This window comes from Dendrobium catenatum, unplaced genomic scaffold, assembly GCF_001605985.2.
Source record: "Dendrobium catenatum unplaced genomic scaffold, ASM160598v2 fragScaff_scaffold_1638, whole genome shotgun sequence".
Classification (NCBI taxonomy): Eukaryota; Viridiplantae; Streptophyta; class Magnoliopsida; order Asparagales; family Orchidaceae; genus Dendrobium; species Dendrobium catenatum.
In genome coordinates, this window is record NW_021320100.1 from 362,817 (window position 1) to 386,409 (window position 23,593).

The 23,593-nt window shown below is 38.7% G+C and overlaps 1 protein-coding gene across 1 annotated transcript in view; it reads left to right on the top strand.

The window, feature by feature from the left end:
• Positions 1-523: 523 nt before the first annotated feature.
• LOC110111937 overlaps positions 524-23,593 on the top strand; it is a 35,878-nt gene continuing 12,808 nt past the window's right edge. The window contains exon 1 of the mRNA XM_020844009.2: positions 524-865. Coding sequence (XP_020699668.1) covers positions 800-865 — 66 coding nt within the window. The 5' untranslated portion in view covers positions 524-799. The remainder of the gene's footprint in view (positions 866-23,593) is intronic.

Sequence of the window (23,593 nt, forward strand, 5' to 3'; positions counted from 1 at the left end):
ACATAGGCGGATCCCCATACTAGTGAGGGGGGGCAAATGCCCACCCTTAAAAAAATATTTTTTAAATTGTAGAAGGTATTTTTTGGAATATTTTGAGTATTTTGGGTATTTTGCCCCCTCTCAAAAAAAATTTCGCACTAATTTTATCAATCCTAATCATTTTTGCCCATCCCCTACCAAAAAAAAATTTTTTGCCCACCGTAAGAAAAGAAGCTGGATCCGCCCCTGGGTCTATATATAGGACTCTGTCTACTTCTAATAGGAAAATGAAAAATAAATTTTAATTTTTTGTCCTCTATTCTCTCTCTAGTTCTTAAGTTTCTACAAAAATAATAGAGATGGCAATTCCATGAATCTAACGATGAGACCTCTTGTCAAAGATTTTTCTTCTCTCATTTTTATATATTAAAGTATTTTTTTTTAAAATATTTGACTTAATAATAATTTGATTAACATAATAGATCAAACGGCTGCAGACTGCAGGGTTATAAAGCAAAAAAATTCCGGAAAAAAAACCAGCATATTTGTTTTAGTTGCCCGTTGTGAACAGTCTACCCAATCAAAACCTTTTCCTATGCGGTCTCTTCTGCCGCTCGTCCTCTGCGTTCGTATTGCCTCAGCTTGTTACTAAAGCTAGCGATTGACGTCGGCGGCACCTTTTGGGATCTCCAGAAGGCTGAAGCCAGATGCCGGTTTCGAAGGCGTCGTCTTCCTCCAAGCAAGCCTGTCGCCCTCAATCTCTCCTTCTGGATATCCCAGTACCGCAGTACAACGCTACCATCCGCAGAATTCGCAGCTGATGCCCCCGTCCCTGAAGCTCCCGATCCGCGTTGATTTTTCCGGAACCCCAGCCATCTCATCAAAGGTCTCTCCTCTTTATTTGCGTGATGTAAAAGTGCTTATTTGGCGACAGAGATGGTATATTTCGTTTGCAATGTTCGTAGTTGCTCAAGGACCTACTGGTATCAGGCCTGGTTCTCTTACTGCAAATGTCACAAGCTGTTTTTTTTATTTTTTATTATCAATGTATTTTTGATATTGAGAGAAGGTAGTTCCTAAAGTTGGAGAACAAGCTACAGAAGCTGATACGATCCATGAAGGCTTGACACCGATAATCTATCCACAGAAGCTCATACGATCCAAGGTGGAAACATCAAATGCCGGTGAAGCTTATGGATTACATCATGTAGAAACATAAATGGGAGCTTATGAGTGCATATTATTTGGGTATAGTTAATTTTCTAAAATGTGTTATTAGAGGGACAAGTGTCATGACTCCATTGTTTTGATTGTTGATGTAGTTAAGGCTGTGGGACTTGCTACAGGCAACCAAAGAGCAACTAAGCGAGATCCAAGAGTTGTTACAGAACATGCATCTCTGCTTAATGTTGTTGGAGGTTAAGCAAGACCATTCCACATCGTCAACACCTCCAACTTATGGAACTAGTTTCCTTTGATAGCTCCATGAAGTAACTTATGGGCATTCCTCAATATGTTGGTGGGAACCTGAAAACTGGTTTTAAAAAATGAGTTCATAAGCTGTCCGGTGATGATAATCTTCGACTCACTTCGTTCCACATGGAGGGACCGGCTGAAGAATGGTATCTATGGTTGTCTAAGGATAAACGATTAACCTCTTGGCCTGATTTCCCTACTGCCCTTTGAAACTGATTTAGACATCCGATGTATCGTGACCTCCGGTATGAGCAAGTCAAGTTACTACAAACATTTACTGTATCAGAATATCGACAACAATTTGAGAAACTCTTAGACCAAATCGTCTATGTTGACGAGTTATTCCTATAAAGCTAGTTGAACCAAGATTGAAACTAGCAATTTGATAGGAAGTGCACATTCACAGACCATTCTCCCTTCAACAATTCAACCTAAACTTCTACATCCTATAAATTCAAGGAGTTGACATTGTTTTTGGTATTTAATGGCTACAACAATTGGAGAATGTAGTAATCAGCAAGTCTTCTTTGACCCAGTTTTTCTCATTTTGGCAAAATTGTTTTACTCCATAGCACTAATCCACTTAATCTTGAGCATATCCATTTCAACCAACTCATTAAACCATCCACAAAAGGCTAAATTGCTTCCTGCTTTCACTTCTTCGCCGACCTATTGCAACCTTATCCACATCGTATAAACCCTTGCCCCAAACACTAGGTAACAAATCATTGTTAATTTCTGTATTATAGTGCTATACCAATATTTTTAATGAGCTAATGAGATCACCACCAAATTGAACTTAGGATCATCATATGCTCTTGTAATCCAATGCTTGCTCAATCCCTGTTTGCCCAATCAATACTCATATTTCCAAAAGAAAAAAAAATGTCATTTGAAAAATCATGAGGTATAGAAATGATAGAGATAAATGATTTATTCTAGCTCATTTTGGGCGGACAACAGTGGATGACAACTATTACACGAAATGGGATAAAAAAAAGGAGCAAAAGTAGAAATTATAGTGGTAGGTCTTTAAATTCACATTAATTCTTGCAAATGATGGCCATAAGCCAATTATACATTTTTTTTTCCTTATTATATTTTCTTATAATATTTTCCCGGTTAGGAAAGTAGAGGTATTCGATTTGACAGTAGAGACATTCGATTTGACTTATATTATGAAAGATAGAGATAGACCTAAATAGACTTGGTTAGAAAATATTAGAAATGATATTTCTTTATTAGATTTAAATGAGAATTTAACTTTTAACATAACACAATGGAGAAAAATGATTCATGTAGCCAATCCCACATAGGGGACAAAAGCTTGATGTTGTTGTAATATTTTCTTATCATCGGTTTTGCATGGAATATGATTAGTGCCCCCTTATCATAACAATCTCAATAATCAAAACTTTGAATTTATTCACTTGTCCCTCTAATAATAAACTTTAGATAATTAATTCTACTACCATTCTATGCACCTATAAGCACCCATATCTTTATATTTCTTCACTATTTAATTCTTAGCTTCATTGGCATGCGATGTCCTATTTTGGGTGCTCGCAATTGGTGTTATAGTAGATATATTACTGGCAATGTTTTCATTGGTTGTATCAGAAGCATAGAGATAAGTACATGGAAGAAGAAAAATAATAAAGATCTTTATTTCATTTACCAAGGAGTTAATAATGTGGTTTTTGAGAAATTGCAGGTACTAACACAACAAAACAAGCTTGGGACATCATTGAACAAACATTAAAATGATGGGAACTAGAGTAGAGAGTAATACTGCAAATCCCTGAAAACAATTTGAGTTATTGGAGGTGGATACTTTAGAATTATAGCAGATTATGTTTCCGTAATCCATGCCTTATGAAATCTGATGAAAGTTAACAAGCAGAATGTGGGAAAATCCACATTGGTTGCAAAAATCCTGCGAACTCTCAACCTTAGGTTTGTCCCCATCACTATTGCTATTAAGGAAGCAAAAGATTTGACTATTATGACTTTTGAATTGCCAGGCTCAGTAGAGGCTTATGAGCAAAGACTCAATGAGAAGTCACTATAAAAGACATTAGACAAGCCTTCCTCAAATCCCAAGTTTCTCTAAAAGGTGATAAAATACAAAAAGGTGAACAACAATCTTCTAGCAATAGATTTTATGGTAGATGAGGATAGCTATGTTGTGGTAGAGGATGTTTTGGAGTTAGCGTAAGATCTAACATTGAAAGATAAATTTTAGTGGAAAAGGCTGAGGTTTTGTAAATGGAAGAAGAAAATATGATAAATCTAATGTTCAGTACCATGAATGTAATAAGTATGACCCTTATGCTTGTGAGGGCAGGTCAATGAATTATTATCAATTTACAGAAGAAGCTGAATTTTTCTAGCCACATGCTGAAATGGATCACACTCCACTGGTGGTACCTTCAAGTGATGAAAGAAAAGAGCAAATCATAGTGCAAGTTATCTTGATGTAGTTTGCCCAAATCTTATGTTTGGAAGGAAGTATCTTTTTTTTTGGAGAAACATGAATCAATAAGAAACTCAGTCAAATTAACAGATGATAATAGTTGACAGTCATGGGAAGACGTAAAATTTTATTTCAATTAAATAACGGTCATCATCATTATATTTAAGATATTTATTATGTTCCAAGTATGAAGAGAAATTTATTGAGCATGAGACATTTACTTGAGAAAAGGGTATACTATGCAACTTGGAGATAATCAGTTTACTATTTTTGAATAAAGAGGTAAAATTATATTAAAATTCCTTTTGAGATGCAATAATATGTTTAATATAGATATTAAGAATGATGTTTAATATTGTTTGATTGTGAAAGTGAATGATGTTTATAGTTTCCCTAATCATTGGAAGTTGTAAAATTTTAATTCAATTAAACAAAGGTGACATTTAGCATATTTTAGATATTTTCCATGATCCTAGTATGAAGAGTGATTATTAAGCATGGAACAATTAATTGAGAAAAGGATATGCCATGCAACTTAGTTTTGTATTTTTGACAAAAGAGGTAAAATCATTTTTTAAATTTGCTTTGAGATGCAATCATACACTCAACATAGATATAAAGAATAATGTTAAACACTTTATGACAGAAATAGTGAATCATGATTCATGTTTGTGGCTTTTTTTGATTTAAACATTAATGTGAACCTCAGAAAGGACACCGCTCGGCGGGGGACAAAATGCAAAGGGTATGATCGCACTATCCCGTAGGGCAAAATGATCGTAGGCCTTTAAGCTCTTCACAAGTGGGCCAATGAGAGGGCATATTAGATCATACATACGATTAACCATTGGGGATAGCGGCTTTCGCCTACACACCTCGATGGTAATAATATGCATGACCTGATCAAAGTAACGAGGTTTCCCCCACCCGATATATCAGCTCGAATGGGATTTATTTGATGTGAGATTCGATTTTCCACGGGCGCAAGCTCCCGTGGTTAATTACATCTTAAGCCGGAGCCTAAGAAGACTCTCTATTAAAGATCCTAAATTATCCTTTCAATTGGGCACATAGGGAGGAGACTAGGAAGTTCCTAATCAAGGGGAAGGAAAGGGTTCAACTCGGCTTAATCAACATACACGGCTCACATCAATATCCGGAAGGACTAAAGTAATAAGAAAAAGCTGGAGAAAAAGATAATACTACACTCAGAGCATACAAGAGAGAAGAATGGAGGTGGTGTCATTCATGTGATGCGGACAGGCAGGATTTATAACCTCTGAAGGATAAATGACTTACTCATTGATGAGGCATACTACGAGACACCGATAGTAGTAGCCTTGAATCCTAAATCTTAGTGGGTTTAATGTTCTACACGCAACACTAACACCCGTGTCCTAGCTAATGCATTCTGGACTTATATCCTGCTTGAAAAGGAATGCCAGTTAACCACCTAGTCGTATAAAATATATGTCCGATCTTTATGAAAGATGGTTGGGTAGCTGAGTTATTGGAAGTTAAGGCCCACATCTAGAGAGGTTCCTATGGCCTTTTACTTGTGTAGGGTAAAATGTTTCTAGTTTTAATACAATTAAATTTTAATTTAATTCATTTCTAATACAATGCATGCTAGCTAAAGTCTACAAATTATGAATACATGAAATTTAAAAAAAAAGGCTTATAAAATAATTTTTTAGAAAGACTAAACTTCCCTAGGTCCAGCACCTCAACAATCAAAACATTGAATTTATGCACTTGTCCCTCTAATAATAAACTTTATGCACTTGTCCAGCATCGGATTATTTGGTAACTACCTGCGGGTTGGGAAGTGTCTTAAAGCAAGGAGAGAGAAGAAGCATTAATATGCATGTAACCCCGAACAACTCAGGCTATTCCCTAGATCGTTATATTTCTTGCAAATGATTTGGCATATTTAGAATTTGCCAAATCATTTGGTGTATTTATGATTACTCCAAATAATTTGGTGAATTTGCTCTTTTTAAATTTTTTTACTAATTATGCTCATTTTACTTAATGATATTTTAAACCCGCTCCTTTCTGAAATTTGCCCAAATTAAGGAGGGAGGCCTTTTAATTCTCATTAATTCTTGCAAATGATTTCCATAAGCCAATTATACATTTTTTCCTTATAATATTTTCTTATCATTGGTTTTGCATGGAATATGATAAGTGCCCCATTATCATAACAACCTCAACAATCAAAACATTGAATTTATGCACTTGTCCCTCTAATAATAAACTTTATATAATTAATTCTATTACCATTCTATGCACCTATAAGCACCCATATCTTGATATTTCTTCACTATTTTATTCTTGGGCTTCATTGGCATGTGATGTACTATTTTGGGTGCTCGCAATTGGTGTTATAGTTGATATATTACTGGCAATGTTTTCATGGGTTGTATCAGAAGCACAGAGATAAGTACAAGGAAGAAGAAAAATCATAAAGATCTTTATTTCATTTACCAAGGAGTTAATAATGTGGTTTTTGAAAAATTGCTGGTACTAACACAACAAAACAAGCTTGGTACATCATTGAACAAACATTAAAATGATGGGAACTAGAGTAGAGAGTAATACTGCAAATCCATGAAAATAATTTGAGTTATTGGAGTTGTAGAGTTTAGAACTATAGCAGATTATGTTTCCGTAATCCAAGCTTTATCAAATCTGATGAAAGTTAACAAGCAGAATGTGGAAAAATTCAAATTGGTTGCAAAAATACTACGAACTCTCAACCTTAGGTTTGACCCCATCACTATTGCTATTAAGGAAGCAAAATATTTAACTACTATGACTTTTGAATTGCCCGGTTCAGTAGAGGCTTATGAGCAAAGATTCAATGAGAAGTCAATATAAAAGGCATTAGACAAGCCTTCCTTCAATCCCAAGTTTCTCTTAAAGGTGGTAAAATACAAAATGGTGAACAACAATCTTCTAGCAATATATTTTATGGTAGATGATAATAGCTATGTTGTGGTAGCATAAGATCTAACATTGAAAGATAAACTTTAGTGGAAAAGGCCTACGATCATCTAAAAGCCAAAGTTTTGTAAATGGAAGAAGAAAATATGATAAGTCTAATGTTCAGTGGCATGAATCTAATAAGTATGACCCTTATGCTTGTGAGTGCAGGTCAATGAATTATTATCAATTTACAGAAGAAGCTGAATTTGTCTAGCCACATGCTGAAATGGATCACACTCCACTGGTGGTACCTTCAAGTGATGAAAGAAAAGAGCAAATCATATTGCTAGTTATCTTGGTGTAGTTTGCCCAAATCGTATGTTTGAAAGGAAGTATCTTTTTTTTTTTTTTGGGAGAAAGATGAATCAAGAAGAAACTTAGTCAAATTCACAGATGATAACACTTGCCAGTCATGGGAAGACTTAAAATTTTATTTCAATTAAATAATGGTCATCATCATTATATTTTAGATATCATTATGTTCCAAAGTATGAAGAGAAATTTATTAAGCATGAGGCATCTACTTGAGAAAAGGGTATACTATGCAACTTAGAGATAATCAGTTTACTATTTTTGAATAAAGAGGTAAAATTATATTAAAATATCCTTTTAAGATGCAATAATATGTTTAATATGGATATTAAGAATGATGTTTAATATTGTTTGAATGTGAAAGTGAATGATGGTTATAGTTTCCCTAATCATGGGAAGATGTAAAATTTTAATTCAGTTAAACAAAGGTGATATTTAGCATATTTAAGATATTTTCTATGATCCTAGATGAAGAGTGATTATTAAGCATGGGACAATTAATTGAGAAAAGGTTATGCCATGCAACTTAGTTTTGTTTTCTTGACAAATGAGGTAAAATCATTTTTAAAATTTCCTTAGAGATGCAATCATGTGCTCAATATAGATATAAAGAATAATGTTAAACACTTTATGACTGAGACAATGAATGATGATTCATGTTTGTGGCTTTTTTGATTTAAACATTAAAATTTTGGAAGTCAACAATTACTTCCTCAAAATAGTATGGAGAAGAATTTGCGTATCTTAAATCATTCAAATCAATTAAGATTGTATTGCTAAAAAATAGTATTGAAGATCATTCTCTCAGCAAAATAAAACAAGTAGGCTTTGTAAACTTTTACACTCAAATGTTCGTATACCAATGTACATGACATCACTCAATAGAAGTCATTCTTTTTTAACATTTATGGATGATTGTCGTAGGAAGATTTAAGCTTACTGCAAGAAAATTTTCAATTAACGACAAATCTATTTTCATTGGAAGTTCTAACAGATTTATGACAATCAATTATTATCAACTACCAATTGTTCATCAACAAGTAGCCATGGGTTATCAAAAAATTATTGATGATATATCTATCAGTAATTATTCAATAATTGTCAGCCTGTTGATAGATTTTTATTGATGCATCTGATGGACCGATTCCTTCTGGACTAGTCAAGAGTAAGTCAGTCCCTTCTGGACCGGCCAAAGTCTATGCTAGGCAGAACAGAGCTCGCCTGGATGAAATTCCGCCCCCTTTGGGGTGGGGTCCAAGGGAAAATTCAAAGGAAGGAGTGGGCAGCTAGGGGGAAAATAGTATGGGAAGGGTTGTTTTTGGAGTTGTTATGTGATTGTATGCTTTAAGTAGGTTGTTTACCCTACAGTTGATTTTTATGTTTTGTCTGGCTGATTTTAGAATTGCTTAGGTTGAGAGGACTCTAGCCGGCGGGTAGGGTTTTGGGAGAGCATGATGTTCCTCTCCAATTGAAGATCCAAGTGTATCTTATTTTTGCCTTCGTAGATAAGTCAATAAAAAGTGTTCTTGTTTGTTCTTCTTCCTAGTTCTCTTGTTGCAAATTTTTGGTTTTGCTGAAATTGAATTTTAGCCAAGGTATCTTTCTCAATTTCTACATAGTACATACACTTCCTATCAAATTGGCATCAGAGTGTAAATCCGGGTACGCATGGTAGGAAGAAAGGTAGAAGTACTGGAAAGGGAGATCAGACCATTGAAATCTGATTTTGAAGAAAAAATTTCATATTTTGAAATTCAAATTTCAGCCATCCATGAGAAGATCGATGGGAAGTTTGTCATCATGGAGGAGATGATGAGGTCCAAACCAAACCGGTGTCATTGGAGGCAATGGGAGGAGCCATTAGCAGCCAAGGGAGTGGGGGGAAACCCTAATCTGATTAGGAGAGGGGAATATCAGGAGGTGGAGATTTTTAAGGGAGAAGAGAGAATGCCTCCCCTAGAGCCTATTCCTAGGAAATAGACAGATAGAGGGTATGGGGAGAGACTTGAAGGGGTTGGGTATGAGCGAAGTGGTGCTAAATTTGAAAGGAGAGGGACTGAATATGACTGGAGGGGTGCTGAATTTGAAAGGAGAAGGGGGGATTTTAATGAAGGGTTTGGGTACGAGCATAGAAGGGGATGATCGTGACACTTGGGCGGGGGGGGCAAGCCCTTGAGGGATGGGAGGTTATGGAGGAAACAGGGGGAACGAAAAAAATCCTAGGTTGAGGAAGCTTTAGATGCCTGTTTTTGAGGGAGATGACACACATGAGTGGATATACAAGGTGGAAATATACTTTTTCCATCAATGGGTTGACGGAGGAAAAGAAAGTGTTGGTGGCCAGGCTATGCTTGGAGGGAAAAGCCTTGGCATGGTACTAGTGGAGGGATATGAGGTAGCCCTTACGAACTTGGAGGGAGTTTAAGAACTGCTTGTTAGAATATTTCTGAACTAGTAGGGGAGAGGACTTCTATGCACAGTTCTTTGCTATAACGTAGGAGGGGAGAGTGGTGGAGTATCATGAGAGATTTGGGCACCTAGCTAACAGATTGCCCTTGCTTTTAGAGACTTGTACTAGAGGAAAACTTTATGAAGGGGCTCAAACTAGAGATTCGAGTGATAGTTAGAGTGATGAGGCATCATAATTTGAGAGAGGCTATGAAGTTAGCACAACTAGTGTAGAATCAGAGGCACTTAGAGAGAAGGAATGAAGGGAGCAGTTCAAGAGGTTCGTACATGATAACCACCACCTTTTTGGCATCCAAGAGACCATCACTGAATATTCTTAGGGAGACCCCAAAGGCGAATACTGTTCGAGGGAGACCTGGGAAAAACATCAAGAAGCTCACTGATACGGATTTATATGTGATGAGAGGTATACATTGCGGCACAGGTGCAAGAACTAAACTAAGGAGGGCGATGGGAGTGAGGTAGTGGTGGAAGATGAAGAAGAGTTGCATTTACATGTGGTGGAGGTTTCCTTGAATTCAGTGGTAGAATTCACTAAAAATCACACCATGAAAGTGAGAGGAGATATATCAAACAAGGAGGTAGTGGTGCTGATAGACAGTGGGGCTACCCACAATTTTATCTCCAACTAGTTCGTGGACCAATAAGGGGTGAAGCTAGTGGACACAAGGTGCTACAGGGTGATGATGGCATAGGCAAGGTGGAGACTGGCAGATAAGTGTGTAGGGGGGTGGTTCTGACCATACAAGGGATCCAGGTGAGAGAGGACTTTCTTCTTTTGCAGTTCGAGAGCACTGATATTATATTAGGGATGAAATGACTACATACTTTGGGAGACACTAAGGTCAATTGAAGAGCACTGATGATGAAAATAATGACGGAGGGAAGGAGGGTGGTGATTAAGGGAGATGCTAGATTATCTAAAGTCATGGTTTCTCTCAAACCCATGGTGAGGACCATACACGAGGTGGGCGGAGGATTTCTATTGGAGTTGCAGAGCTTGGAGGAGATCAGGTTAGAGGAGGGGGGAGACATCCCTCTTTCAGTACAATCACTTATATAATGGTTTAGTGAGGTCTTTCAACCACCTCAATGATTGCCACCATCGAGAAAGCTGGAGCTTGCCGTCACCTTGAGAGAGGAGGTTTCACCAATTAGTATCAGATCTTACCGATACCCTCAAATCCAAAAGGATAAGATCGAGAAGCTAATATGGGAGATGTTGAAGGCAGGGATCGTCAGATCGAGTGTGAGTCCTTATTTTAGTTCAGTCTTGCTGGTCAAGAAGAAGGATGAGAGCTGGAGATACTTTGTAGATTATCATCCTTGAATAAGGAGATTGTGCCAGACAAGTTTTCTATTCCGGTGATAGATTAGTTGCTGGATGAGCTATGTGGAGCGGTGATGTTCACAAATATGGATATGAAGTCCAAGTACCATCACATCAAGATGATAGTGGAGGATGTCCTGAAGATTGCATTCATGACATATGAGGGACACTATGAGTTCTTGGTGATGCTGTTTGGTCTCACCAACGCACCTGCTATATTCTAGTTCCTCATAAACAGGGTGTTCCGACCATAGCTCAAGAGATTTGTATTGATTTTCTTTGATAATATTCTGTTGTACAACAAGTTTGATGATGAGCATTTGAAGTACTTGAAGGTGGTACTGGAGGTGTTGCAGAAGTATCAGCTGTCGGCCAACCTAAAGAAGTGTTGCTTTGCACAACCCAAGTGGAGTATTTAGGGAACTGGGTAGCTTAAGAGGGGGTGTCTGCTGATCAGGCCAATATTGAGGCTATGCTAAAATGGCCAAGCCAAGATTGAGGCTACGCTGAAATGACCATTACTTAGGACTGAAGGAGTTGAGGGATTCCCTAGGGTTGACCGGGTACTAAAGAAGGTTTGTGAGAGTAAACAATACTATAACGTGGCCACTGACAGAGCAACTGAAGAATGATATTTTTCTGTGGGGAGAGGAAGCTACCCAAGTCTTTAAGAGACTGAAGAAGGCCATGAACACTGTATTAGTCTTGACCTCACCATATTTCAGCCAATATTTTGTGGTGGAGATTGATGCATCAGGATATAGATTTGGGGCAATGATCGCGTAGAATATAATGCCCATAGCTTACTTTAACTAGGTGTTGACAGCTAGAGCAAGGTTGATGCCAATCTATGAGAGAGAGTTTATGGTCATTGTGTTAGTTATTCAAAAGTGAACATCCTTACTTGCTGGGCTAACATTTCTTTATTTGGACAGACCAGAGGAGTTTGAAGTACTCTAGAATAGAGGATGGTGACCGAGAAGCATCATAGTTAGCTATCAAAGCTATTGGGGTATGATTTCAAGATCTAATATAGGCTAGGTCTAGAGAACAAGGCGAGTGATGCCTTGTCCAAATGTATGGGGAAGCTCCAAGAGTTGGCCATTTCGATACCACTGATGTTGGATTGGGGGACTATTAAGGAGGAGAGTATTCAGGACGAGGAGCTGAGGGGGATTAGGGCAGATCTGCCGAGGGATGAGAGTAACCACCATAGCTATTCTCTAGAGGGGGAGAGACTGTTGTATCGGGGGAGACTTGTGTTGCCACGAAACTCAATCTATATTACTCACCTTATGTAGGAGTTTCACAGGAGCACTATCGGGGGTCATTCAGGGATGCAGAAGACGTACATGAGATTGGAAACGGAGTTGTATTGGAAGGGGATGCATAAGGATGTGGAGAAAATGGTGGCTAGATATGAGGGGTGCTAAAGGAGCAAATATATAGCCATGGCTCCGGGAGGGTTACTGTAACCTTTAGCTCTTCTAGACAGAGTGTGAGAGGATGTCATCATGAATTTTATTGATGAGCTATCCAGGTCTGAGGGGTTTACAGTGATTTTGGTGGTGGTAGAAACATTGAGCAAGTATGCTCATTTTATTTCCCTACGATATCCATACACGATAGTGACAGTGGCAACAACATTCAATGGAGAGGTGGTCAAATTGCATGGGATCATAGAATCGATAGTGTTCGATCGAGATAAGGCGTTCCTCAGTAGTTTTTGGAGGGAGCTGTTTAGGATGCAGGGAAAATTATTTAAGAAGAGCACTGCTTACCCCCTAGACGGGCAAATAAATAGGAAACTAGAGACTTACCTATGATATTTTGTTTTAGAGATAGTTCGACTGTGGGCCAAGTGGCTGGCACGAGCGGAGTACTGGTACAACACTTCATATCATTCGGCTTCACGGATGACTCCCTCCAAAGTGTTGTACGGGAGGTACCTACCTCACTTGGTGTACTTTGGGCAGAGTAGCACACCAGTCTCGTCGATGGAGAAATACTTGAATGAGAGGTGTATGGTATTGGCTGAATTAAAAAGGTATTTGTTGAGGGCTCAACAAATCATGAAGAAGTAGATAGATGGGCGTAAGAAGGATGTGTAGTTTGAGATAGGTGATAGGGTATACTTGAAGCTTCATCCCTATAGACAAAGGATAGTAGCTAATAGGGGAAATGAGAAGCTGTCCCCAAGATACTTTGGTCCTTATGAGATATTGGAGAGGATTGGAGTTTATTGCTTGAAGTTCCCCGACTACTACTATACATACAATGTTCCATGTGTCACAATTGAGAAGAGCTATTGGTAAGCATACATCCAGTTCAAAGTTACCTGTGACATTGAAAGATGATTTGGAGGCGGTTTTGGAGCTATTAGAGTGGAAGGGGTATAAAGGGAGAGAGAAAGATTAAGGAGTGCTAATAAAATGAAAGAACATATCCGATTATGATGCTACATGGATGTTGTATGGGTGGGTGAAGCAACAATTTTTATCTTTCCACCTTGAGGACAAGGTGGGTCATTGAGAGGGAGGTGTTGATGGACCGGTTCCTCCTGGACCGATCAAGGATGGGCCGGTCCCTCCTGGACCTGCCAAAGTCTATGCCAGGTGGAACAGAGCCCGCTTGGATGAAATCTCGTCCCCCTTGGGGGTTTTTTACCCTATGGTTGATTTTTATGTTTCGTTTAACTAATTTTAGAATTGCTTAGGTTGAGAGGGCTTTAGCCGACGGCTAGGGATTTTGGAGAGCGGGATCTTCCTCTCCAATTGAAGATCCAAGTGTATCTTATTTTTTCCATCACGGATAATTCAATAAAAAGTGTTCTTGTGTGTTATTCTTCCAAGTTCTCTTGTTGCCAATTTCTTGTTTTGCTGAAATTTAATTTCAGCCAAGGTATTTTTCTCAATTTCTATATCCACTTCCTATCAGCATCTTAATAATTCACATGACACAACTTATTTCCTCCCATTCATTTCTCTTCCTTGATTTTTTTGGGCCAACATTCTCTTTAGCTCCTCTAATCCCACATACTTCTACTTTTTTTTTTGGCTCCTCATCGTTTTTTTTTCTTTCCCCTTCAGATCTCAGAACTCCATGTCTAACGTTTCTTCTTTGTCTGTGTTTTTGCTTGGTGATAATTGATAGAGTTTTGCATTTTGGGGTGGGGCGGGGCGGGAGTTTGCGAACAGTGGATGAATTTCAACAACAAATTGAGATGGTTGTATGAACAAAATTAGATAAGAAGAAAGAATGGGAGGAAGTCTATTAGGTCCTATGGATTATTAGATGCACCAACGAATATTAGATAGTTATTGAAGGATATGCAATGAATAAACAATGACTAAACTTGTGGTAAAATGTTGGTATTTGATGTCAGTCAATCATCATAGATCTAATAAAACTTCCTTAAAAGATAAATTCATAAAAAACAGTAATTTGCTATTTTTTTTGGCGATTGATACTCACTTTGATGCCATCTTTTTGGCAAGGCTTTTATCTACTTAGCTTTTGCTAACCAAAAGACAAGGAAGCTCTCTAAGGTGTGTTGAGTGGAAATTAAGCATAATTAGACTAGATCAGAGATGGATGATGCAAGAAAAGTAGTTGGCAATAAATAGATAGTAAAAAGTAGCTGATGTCATCATACCACTTGATTATATTAGACTTGATGCCCATACCCAACTTGTGCACTAAATATCTTAAACCTACTTAATCTCTTTCCACCATGCTAAGTTTACTTGACATTACACTACTTGACTAAGATTACCCAGTTGTCAATGCAACTAGTTAGTAGAGTATTGCTATATAGTACTATTTGATATTATGAGAGTAAAACGGGGTGAATGCTCACCACTTGGGCATACATGAATTGATTACTCTTTCAACACCTATTCTTCTTTAAACTTTCTAGATTATTCAATATTCTCAAACTAGCACGACATAACTTTAGGAAAGAGGAGTCCTACCGGAATGTCATGAAGCACATCCGTAGCAGTGTATAGATACCAGCTGGTAGTTTGCCAACTAAGGGTTGCGAGCTCCTGACGAATTGGAGATAAAGCAATATAACAATGCACCAGCCGAACCCCCTTGGTCTCACCGGCTTGCGATACATCATCTATCACTAAACAACCTCATATCATTTAGATGTATTCATCCAATCAAAACAAAGGTCGGTTCATCTGTAGATTCGACCTCCTGGTGAATGAGAAAAGGGAGTCTACATCAGATCAATGATATAATTTATGACAATCGGATAACAACGCTACGATTCACATGCAAATAAAAATAGAAAATTTGTAAGAAAGAACCATGGGCCGATGAAGCGTGATGCCATGACGTCGGATCTGCAACACTCATACACGCAGACAGAAGGCATCAATAAGGCTTGAAATAAAGCCCCTACACATTTGACAGCAATAATCACCAATGCAGCTGGACACCCCTCTGCATTGCATGTAAACATTTTAGAATGCCTCATCCTCCTGCATATGCGGAGGGTTTCACTCTAGAATTTCATTTGATACTATATTTACATTTCAAAAATACCTCCGCATGCATTGGCAATAAGCAGAGGGTTTCACTCTAGTATGCCATATGACACTACAATTGTATTTCAAAAATCATATCATGCATACATATGATTGCACCGTATGAAATACATCCAATGGCATATACCTATGTAGGCCCTAGCCGAGCGTGTTGTAGGTTCACATGTGATGCCTGAGAATGCAGCGCAGGTTAAGAAATAAATTTAGATTTGAACCCAATCCTTTGTCGACTTAGTATATATAGTTGACAAGGTTCAATAAGCAAAACAAAAATATTTATAAACACAGTTGATGGCCGTGTTGAATGGTTATCTCAACTGGAGGGGACTACAACAATTCAAAATGCCCTTAAATGCCCATAAAATCTAAAACTCCAAAAATCCCAAAGTACAAGATATTTAAAATTAAATTAAATCATCAAATACTTAAAACAAATACACATCCACTCTCCGCAACAGTTTGCCGAGGTGGACAAATCTAAAAACTACTCAAGCTCATAAAGAGTTAATGCCTAGTCAAGAATATTAATAGGTTCCATTCTCAATCTGTATCTTGTCAGCAAGGACATGACACATGTCCTCTAATCGATGGTTTCACCGTTAAATGGCACCACACCTACGGTTTCACCGTCAAGTGACACCGCAGGTAAACAATTATGATCGGGAACCTCTGAACCTAGTGATTTGCCGTAAAATGGCTCCACTATATTATAGTCATGGTCAGCGCCCGTATGCTCCCCGATAACATTAAATCGTTGAGCAATAAATCAATAGGATATAATTGATAGAGCACAAAGCCCTCTGTTTACTAAGGTGGATTCAAATTTGTCCGCTTAGAAAAGTATCTAACCTAGGTCTACATGATACCCTTGGATGACACAACTCATGGCTGCTGACAAGGATCTTTTTGTCAGGTTGGGTCGACTACCTCCTCTAACTAAGTAGACCATAGATCATGATGGTCGGGGATGACGGAACCATGGGATCTTGATCGGGCTCATCATCACTCCCCCCAACATCCGCTTTAAGGGCAAGTTGGTAAATTTTCAATTTTAGATATCAAACTTTCAAATACCCAAACCCATGCTGCTACTATATGTCGGATACCGCGTATTTACAGGTATGACGTATTCATCGACAACTAGCCTTAATCGAAAGTTCTCTCTCGTGATCGAGAGGGGTAATTAACTATAGGGGGTTGCGCCTATAGAAAATCACAACTCAGATCATAAAGTCCTCACAAATGAGGATGAAATCTCTGTGTACTGTCTTATATACAATCCCAATTTGCCTTCCTAAAATTTCTCCTGAAACCTGATATGTTATATCTCCTCTAACAAAAGCAAGAAAGCAACGGTAGGGAGGCCGGGTGTGGGCTCCTAAAATTCGGCCCCGGCCTCCGCTCGCTCTTTTCTTTTTTATTCGGCGAGGGAGTTTTAACTGAATAAGTTCCGGGGTAAATTTTGGAAGGCAGATGGGTTTGTAGATAAGACATTACCCAGAGATTTCGCCCTCATTTTGCGAGGACTTTATGATCTGAGTTCTGGTTTCCTATAGGCGCAAGCCCCTATAGTTAATTATCCCTCCCAATAATGAGAGAGAACTTTCGATTAAGGCTAGTCGTCGATCGGATATGTAGAAAGTACGTGTTATCTGACATATAGTAGCAACAATGGGCTTTTGGAATGATTGGAGAATTTGATATTTAAAATAGAAACTTTCACCATCTTGCACTTAAAGTGGATGGTGGGGGAATGGATGATAGACCCGATCAAGATCCCATGGTTCCGTCGTCCCGGGCCATCATGGTCCCTGGTCTACTTAGTTAGAGGAGGTAGTCGACCCAACCTGACAGAAGGATCCTTGTCGGCAGCCATGGGTTGCTTCGTCCAAGGGGACCTTGTAGACCTGGGGTGAATATTTGTCTAAGGGGACAAATTTGAGTCCACCTTAGCTAACAGAGGGCTTTATGCCATATCGATTATATCTTATTGATTCATATCTCAAGGATTTGATGCCAATAAGAAACGTATTGGCTCTAGCCATAACCGGTATTTTGTGGTGCCATTTGGCGGTAAAATCACTCGGTTCAGAGGGTCCCGGGTTATAACCGTTTATCCTGCAGTGCCATTTGGCGGCAAACCGCCGGTCAGAGGATACGTACCACGTCCTTACTGGTAGGAGACAGTTTGAGAATGGATCATAGTGAAATTTTTGACTAGGCATTTGGCTCTTTGTGAGCTGAAGTTAATTTTTAATTTGTCTACCCTGGCAAACTGTTGCAGAGGGTGAATGGGTATTTGCTTTAAGTGCTTGATAGTTTATTTCAATTTTAAATATTTTTGGGATTTCATTGAGATTTTGGACTTTTTATATTTTTGTGGAGCTTTGGATTTTGAGTGGACTTTGAATATTTGAGAGATATTTGAAAATGCCTGAAATTAACCCCTCCAGTTGAGATCATCGTTCAACACGGCCATCACCGTGGTGTTCGTGGGGTCATCTTCACTTGAAAATATTTGTATTTTATGGATGAACCTTGTCGACTCTATCGAGCTGTCGATAGAGGATCGGGATTCGTATGTTTTATGCCTTTATTAGTAAATTCATATTATTATAGGACTTGAAGGCCTAATATGAATGTATTAAAACAAATATTCTGGTTGCTACTGCCACATATTTATTTGATTGTTCGAACCCTGTCCACTTCTATTGACTCATATAGAAGGATCGGGTTTGAACTTGAATTCACTTATTGACACGCGAAGTATCCCTAGGCGTCACGTGGGTACCAATAACACGCTCGCCGGGGCCCATGCGGGTGTTTGGGGGGCATTTTATTATTATACCCTGTCTACTCCTTTTACCTACCTAGGAGGATCGGGTTTAAATTTTAATAACCCGCGTAGCATCCCTAGACGTCACGTGTTTACCAATAACACGTCGCTGGGGCCCATGTGGGTGTTTGATTGATTTTACCCCTTTTAGTGTACTTATGTGTATACAAGCTACGGTGCACGTGCAGTGGTATTTTGAAAGTATTTGTAGATGCCTTTTGTTCGCTTGCATAGATGTTGCGGATCCGGTGACGTGGCGTAGCAGCTTCTGAATTGAGTTGTTTGCTGCTTCGTACATGTAGACTGTCATGCACTACTCGTTGCTTTCTGTAGGTGGATCGTAGTGCACTAACTAATCTCCTGCTTTGGATCGTAGGAGCTTGCACTTGTCGTATTCTTTATGCTTTTTATTGTGGTATTTGGCTCATGTAGTACATTCACCACTACTACAAGTAGGTAAGTAGATGTATTCCTTCACAGAATTGACTTCAGGATACTGCATTTACTGAAATCTTTCTGCATCTACCCATAATTGACATGTGGCATATACATCTTTCTTTGTAGAAAGCTTGTATGTATTGCAGATATTTCTGGAGTTGAATTATTGCTGATCATATGAACTTCCATATTCTACTCCATGACTTGTGCGAAATCTTCTTCTATTGTATTGCTTGTAAGATTGAATATGGCTGACTATAGGAGTGTTACAACATTCATTGTTATGCTTATTGTAACCTCTCAATATTTATAGGAAACTATTGTTTTTATCCATAAATTAGCTTGTCATGGATCAGAGAGCCATCACCATACTCATTGCATGTTCTTTATCATGATTTGTGAGTGAGGCTCTACATCCGTTGCAAGTCTTGTATGTGCTTTCTTGCATTTGATTTGGACATAGTAACTCACAAAATATGATCTCACTTTAAACATCATATCGTGGATCATATTTTTAGTTTGATGTTTAGGCTCATTTCAAGCTCAAGTTCTTTTGTGTTTAAAGACTTGTTCAAGTTCTCTGAATCCTTGCAAGTTCAAGTTCATGTTCAAGTCCTCGTAGTCTTGTTGAGTTCAAGTTCAAACCCTTCCTTTTTATTCAGGTTATGGTTCAAGTTCAAGTCCATTTGATTCAAGTCCACAAGTCCCATTTTGCTCCAAGTCCTTATCTGTATTTCAGCCAAAAATTCGGCAGCCTCCCGGCGTCTCCACCGTTTAGGGGAAAAACCAAGAGGCCGCCTACCCGCCACGTCAATAAAGACGTGCACGGTTGGTGTTGGTGAGACACCGTAGCGGTACTTTTGTTATTTTTCTCCCACCATGCGCAATAAAGGCGTGCATGGAGTTTTAAAAAGCATTTTTTATTAAAAAGAGACAATTTTGCTTTCCCCCCTCTCGGGGGTACTTATAAGTGACCCCACTTCGCCGTACGTGCCGCACCGGGGTTCCATCCACCAGGCGCAATAAAGACGTGCATGGGGTGGTTCTTCAGTTTTCCATGAACATTGAAGTAGGGTTTTGAGCTTAGAAAATTTCATACCTTCGCGGGGTTGTCGTGGTTGACATGTGATGCACCATTATTAAAATAATTAAATATAATTAAATAATAATAATAATAAAAAATCTCACCTCTCATCTCTCTGCAATGGCCAGCTGGATCGAATCAACAGAGAGAGGCTCGGCTAGGTGGAGTCGGGTAAGAGCAGAGGGGACAAGGGAGATCGGGCAAAGCTGCAGGTAGGAGGCGGCTTCTCTCTCTCTCTCTCTTTGTCTCTCTCTCTCTCTCTCTCTCTCTCTCAGCTTGGATGAGAAACCGGCACAGGTAAGGGCTCGTGACAGAGGGAGGCCGAATGAGGCTTCGGCATAGGGAGATCTCGACGTGTTCGGCTATGGGTGGAGAATCGGAGGGGAGGAGGTCGGCTTGCTGTGTGAATGTCGCCTGAGGTGCGACTAGGGCAGGGCTGCAAAGGCGTCGGGCTACAGGCGTTGGATTATGGGAGAAAGCAAGTCTAGTGGGAGCTTGCGATTGTGGAAGCAGAGACGGGCTCGTGGAAGCCGAGCGTGGAAGAGGTGAGTGTCGAAGTAATCCCGAAGGCAAGGCTCTGCTTTATTTCATAGACGCGATTGGAGCAACGACCAAGGCGAGATCGCGAGATTTCTGCAGGAATTACGGGATTTGCGAAGCAGCGACGCGAATGGCGCCGAATCGGCACGATTTCGGCAGAATTCCTGGACCCGACGGGTAAGATGCATGTATACGGGATTTCTTTTTTATTTGTTCTTCTATATAGAGGTTAACACCGGGATTCGAATTTTTGGAGCCCACAGTGGTGGTCAAGTTAGTATGCATGCTAATCATCTGAACCTTAAGCTATCCACAAGTGCAAGCAAATTAAGATTAAAGGATCTACTCCAACTACCATATGAAAAGATATCTCACATGAACAATCTTAACAACTTTTTCCCCTTTCACAGCATTGGATTTAATCATTGCATGTTCATACCACATCCTAGTAACCTTTTAGTAGCTGAACCTCTGCTAGACATCTACTTCGACGACATTCCCCACCCTCTTCAATACACCTTCAATTCATTTAGAACACCCTCATCAGATTTGGGACTATATTGGTTAGTTCTAAATCATACATTACATTAGAGGACTTACTTAGATGACATTTGTATAACCCTAATCCAATTGAATGCTTCGCACCAAAATTGAGCCATGACGACACCGGCCCAACATGTCATGAAGGCAAAATTTCACTAGCTAAATTGTTATAAGAACTTGAGAAGCGAGTGCTGAGTATTTGAGACTCGATATGAAGTATGTAAACATCAAGATCAATATCCAACATGCACTTTAATGTCATTTTTTTGGAAACACTCTCATTTACTGAGCCTTCACTTTCTAAATGTAGAGAGGGCCATCTAAAAACTGAGTGAAATTTGTGCACAACTAAACCTAATGAGTGAAAGAGGTACTGTAAGAAAGTTGTTGACAATACACAATTAGCAATAGTAAAACATTCAAGGAGAAGTTTTGATAGATAGAAAGAGGATATTATATGCACTCTTATGCTTTGAACTTTGAAGATTTAAGTAAATAAAATATTACAGGATGGCCCATAAACTGACAACCACAACATGGAAGATAGAGAACTACCACACAGACAAATTAGTCCCCTTGCTATACCACAATGATTGTACTCTCACTCTTGTCCTGTGTATAATGTTCACCTTTGATATATCAATCAATGGGGTGAGAATGTTCAATGGAAAATAAGGTCACAACAAAATAATCATAGCACGAGCAGTGTTAGCTCAATATAATCTACAAGTAATCCATCAAGAAAACATGATTAGTAAAGTAAAGTGAAGCTTATTATTCAAATTATTAGATCAATGAAAATATATATAACATTAATTGAGCAAGTAAATCATAATGAAGTGCAGTTAGCATTAGGAATCATTAACCCACACCTCTTAAGTCATCAAATGAAAAAAAAAAAAAAAAAAATCGTTGGGAGACACTTTGCTTGCTAGCCAACCATCTGCATGTGTTGCAATCGTCTAATCTCCTTTCGATGATCCAACCCATGCTTAAGCCTTCCCAGGGGTTGCTTTATCAACTAGTGGGAGAGAACCATAGGTTAAAGGTGAGATTACACTTGGTATCCAATAAGAGGAAGACTTTCTCGCGCTAGTACTTTCGTCAAGGTTTATTTGGTCAGATTACCTAATGGATGTTTTTGCATTTCTTAGTCCTTTTTCAAAGCACATAACTTGGTGAGTACTACTTGATCACAATCCACCTTCTTAATATAACTTGATCTACTCTACTTGAATATGACAATTTGGCTATGAGTAAGACCATTCTAGTAAGTACTTCTATTTAGTATCACCAGTTTGCACTAGGTGAGCACAATAGGGACTTGCTCCCAACTCAGACAAACATGAACAAATTATTTTTTGTTAACACTAATTCTACCTCGAAGTCAAGTACTCAGCCTGAAACGTGCAAACTTAACAACCAATGAGTAAAGAAATCCAGGTACAAAATTTCAACTTGTTACAATTGCATGTTCAATTGATTTGTCATATGGTCTCCTACTAAGAATATGCAGAGTTTAAGCCAAGTGTTATGCAGCTAAAGGTGTTTAATTGGCTCTATTGCTTTTGCTCATGTATCTATTGAAGTTGGAGAAATGTTTGATGATAAAAGTGTGAGTTATTTTTATTGGTTACAAATCTAGAAAACTTGGTTGTATGAGTTATATAATCCAAGCTCATGTTTGTAGTTAAGTTAGAGCAAAATTTGATGACAGAAGTGAGTTAATTTTGTTGGTTATAAATCTAGAAAACTTGGTGGATATGATTTATATAATCCAACAACAAAGTTTTTATTTATTATTTGAGACATAGGGTTTGTTTGGAGCAGTTATATTTTTTGCAAAGGTGATTGTAAAGTTATTATAAGAGAAATAACTTTTTTGAAAGCTGATTGTGGGCATCATAAATATTTTTATTTTTGAAAATTTTGGACAGTAGTTTTCTTGTAGCTACCACATGTGGGCTCCGAAAATTCGGCCCCGGCCTCCCTGCCGCGCGATTTCTTTTTATTCGGCGAGGGAGTTTTAACGGAATAAGTTCCGGGAAAAATTTTGGAAGGAAGATGGGTTTGTAGATAAGATACTACCCAGAGATTTCGCCCTCATTTTGCGAGGACTTTATGATCTGAGTTCTGGTTTCCTATAGGCGCAAGCCCCTATAGTTAATTACCCCTCCCGATCACGAGAGAGAACTTTCGATTAAGGGTAGTCGTCAATCAGATACGTAGAATATACGTGCATCTGGCATATAGTAGCAGCAATGGTTTGGAGAATTTGAAAACTGGATTTGGATTTGAGAATTTGGGAAGTTTGGATATTTGGAAAGATTTAATATTTAAAATAGAAATTGCACCATCTAGCACTTAAAGCGGATGGTGGGCGAATGGATGATGGGCCCAATCAAGATCCCATGGTTCCGTCGTCCGGGGCCATCATGGTCCTTGGTCTACTTAGTCAGAGGAGGTAGTCGACCCAACCTGACAGAAGGATCCTTGTCGGCAGCCATGGGTTGCTTCGTCCAAGAGTACCTTGTAGACCTAGGATGAATATTTGTCTAAG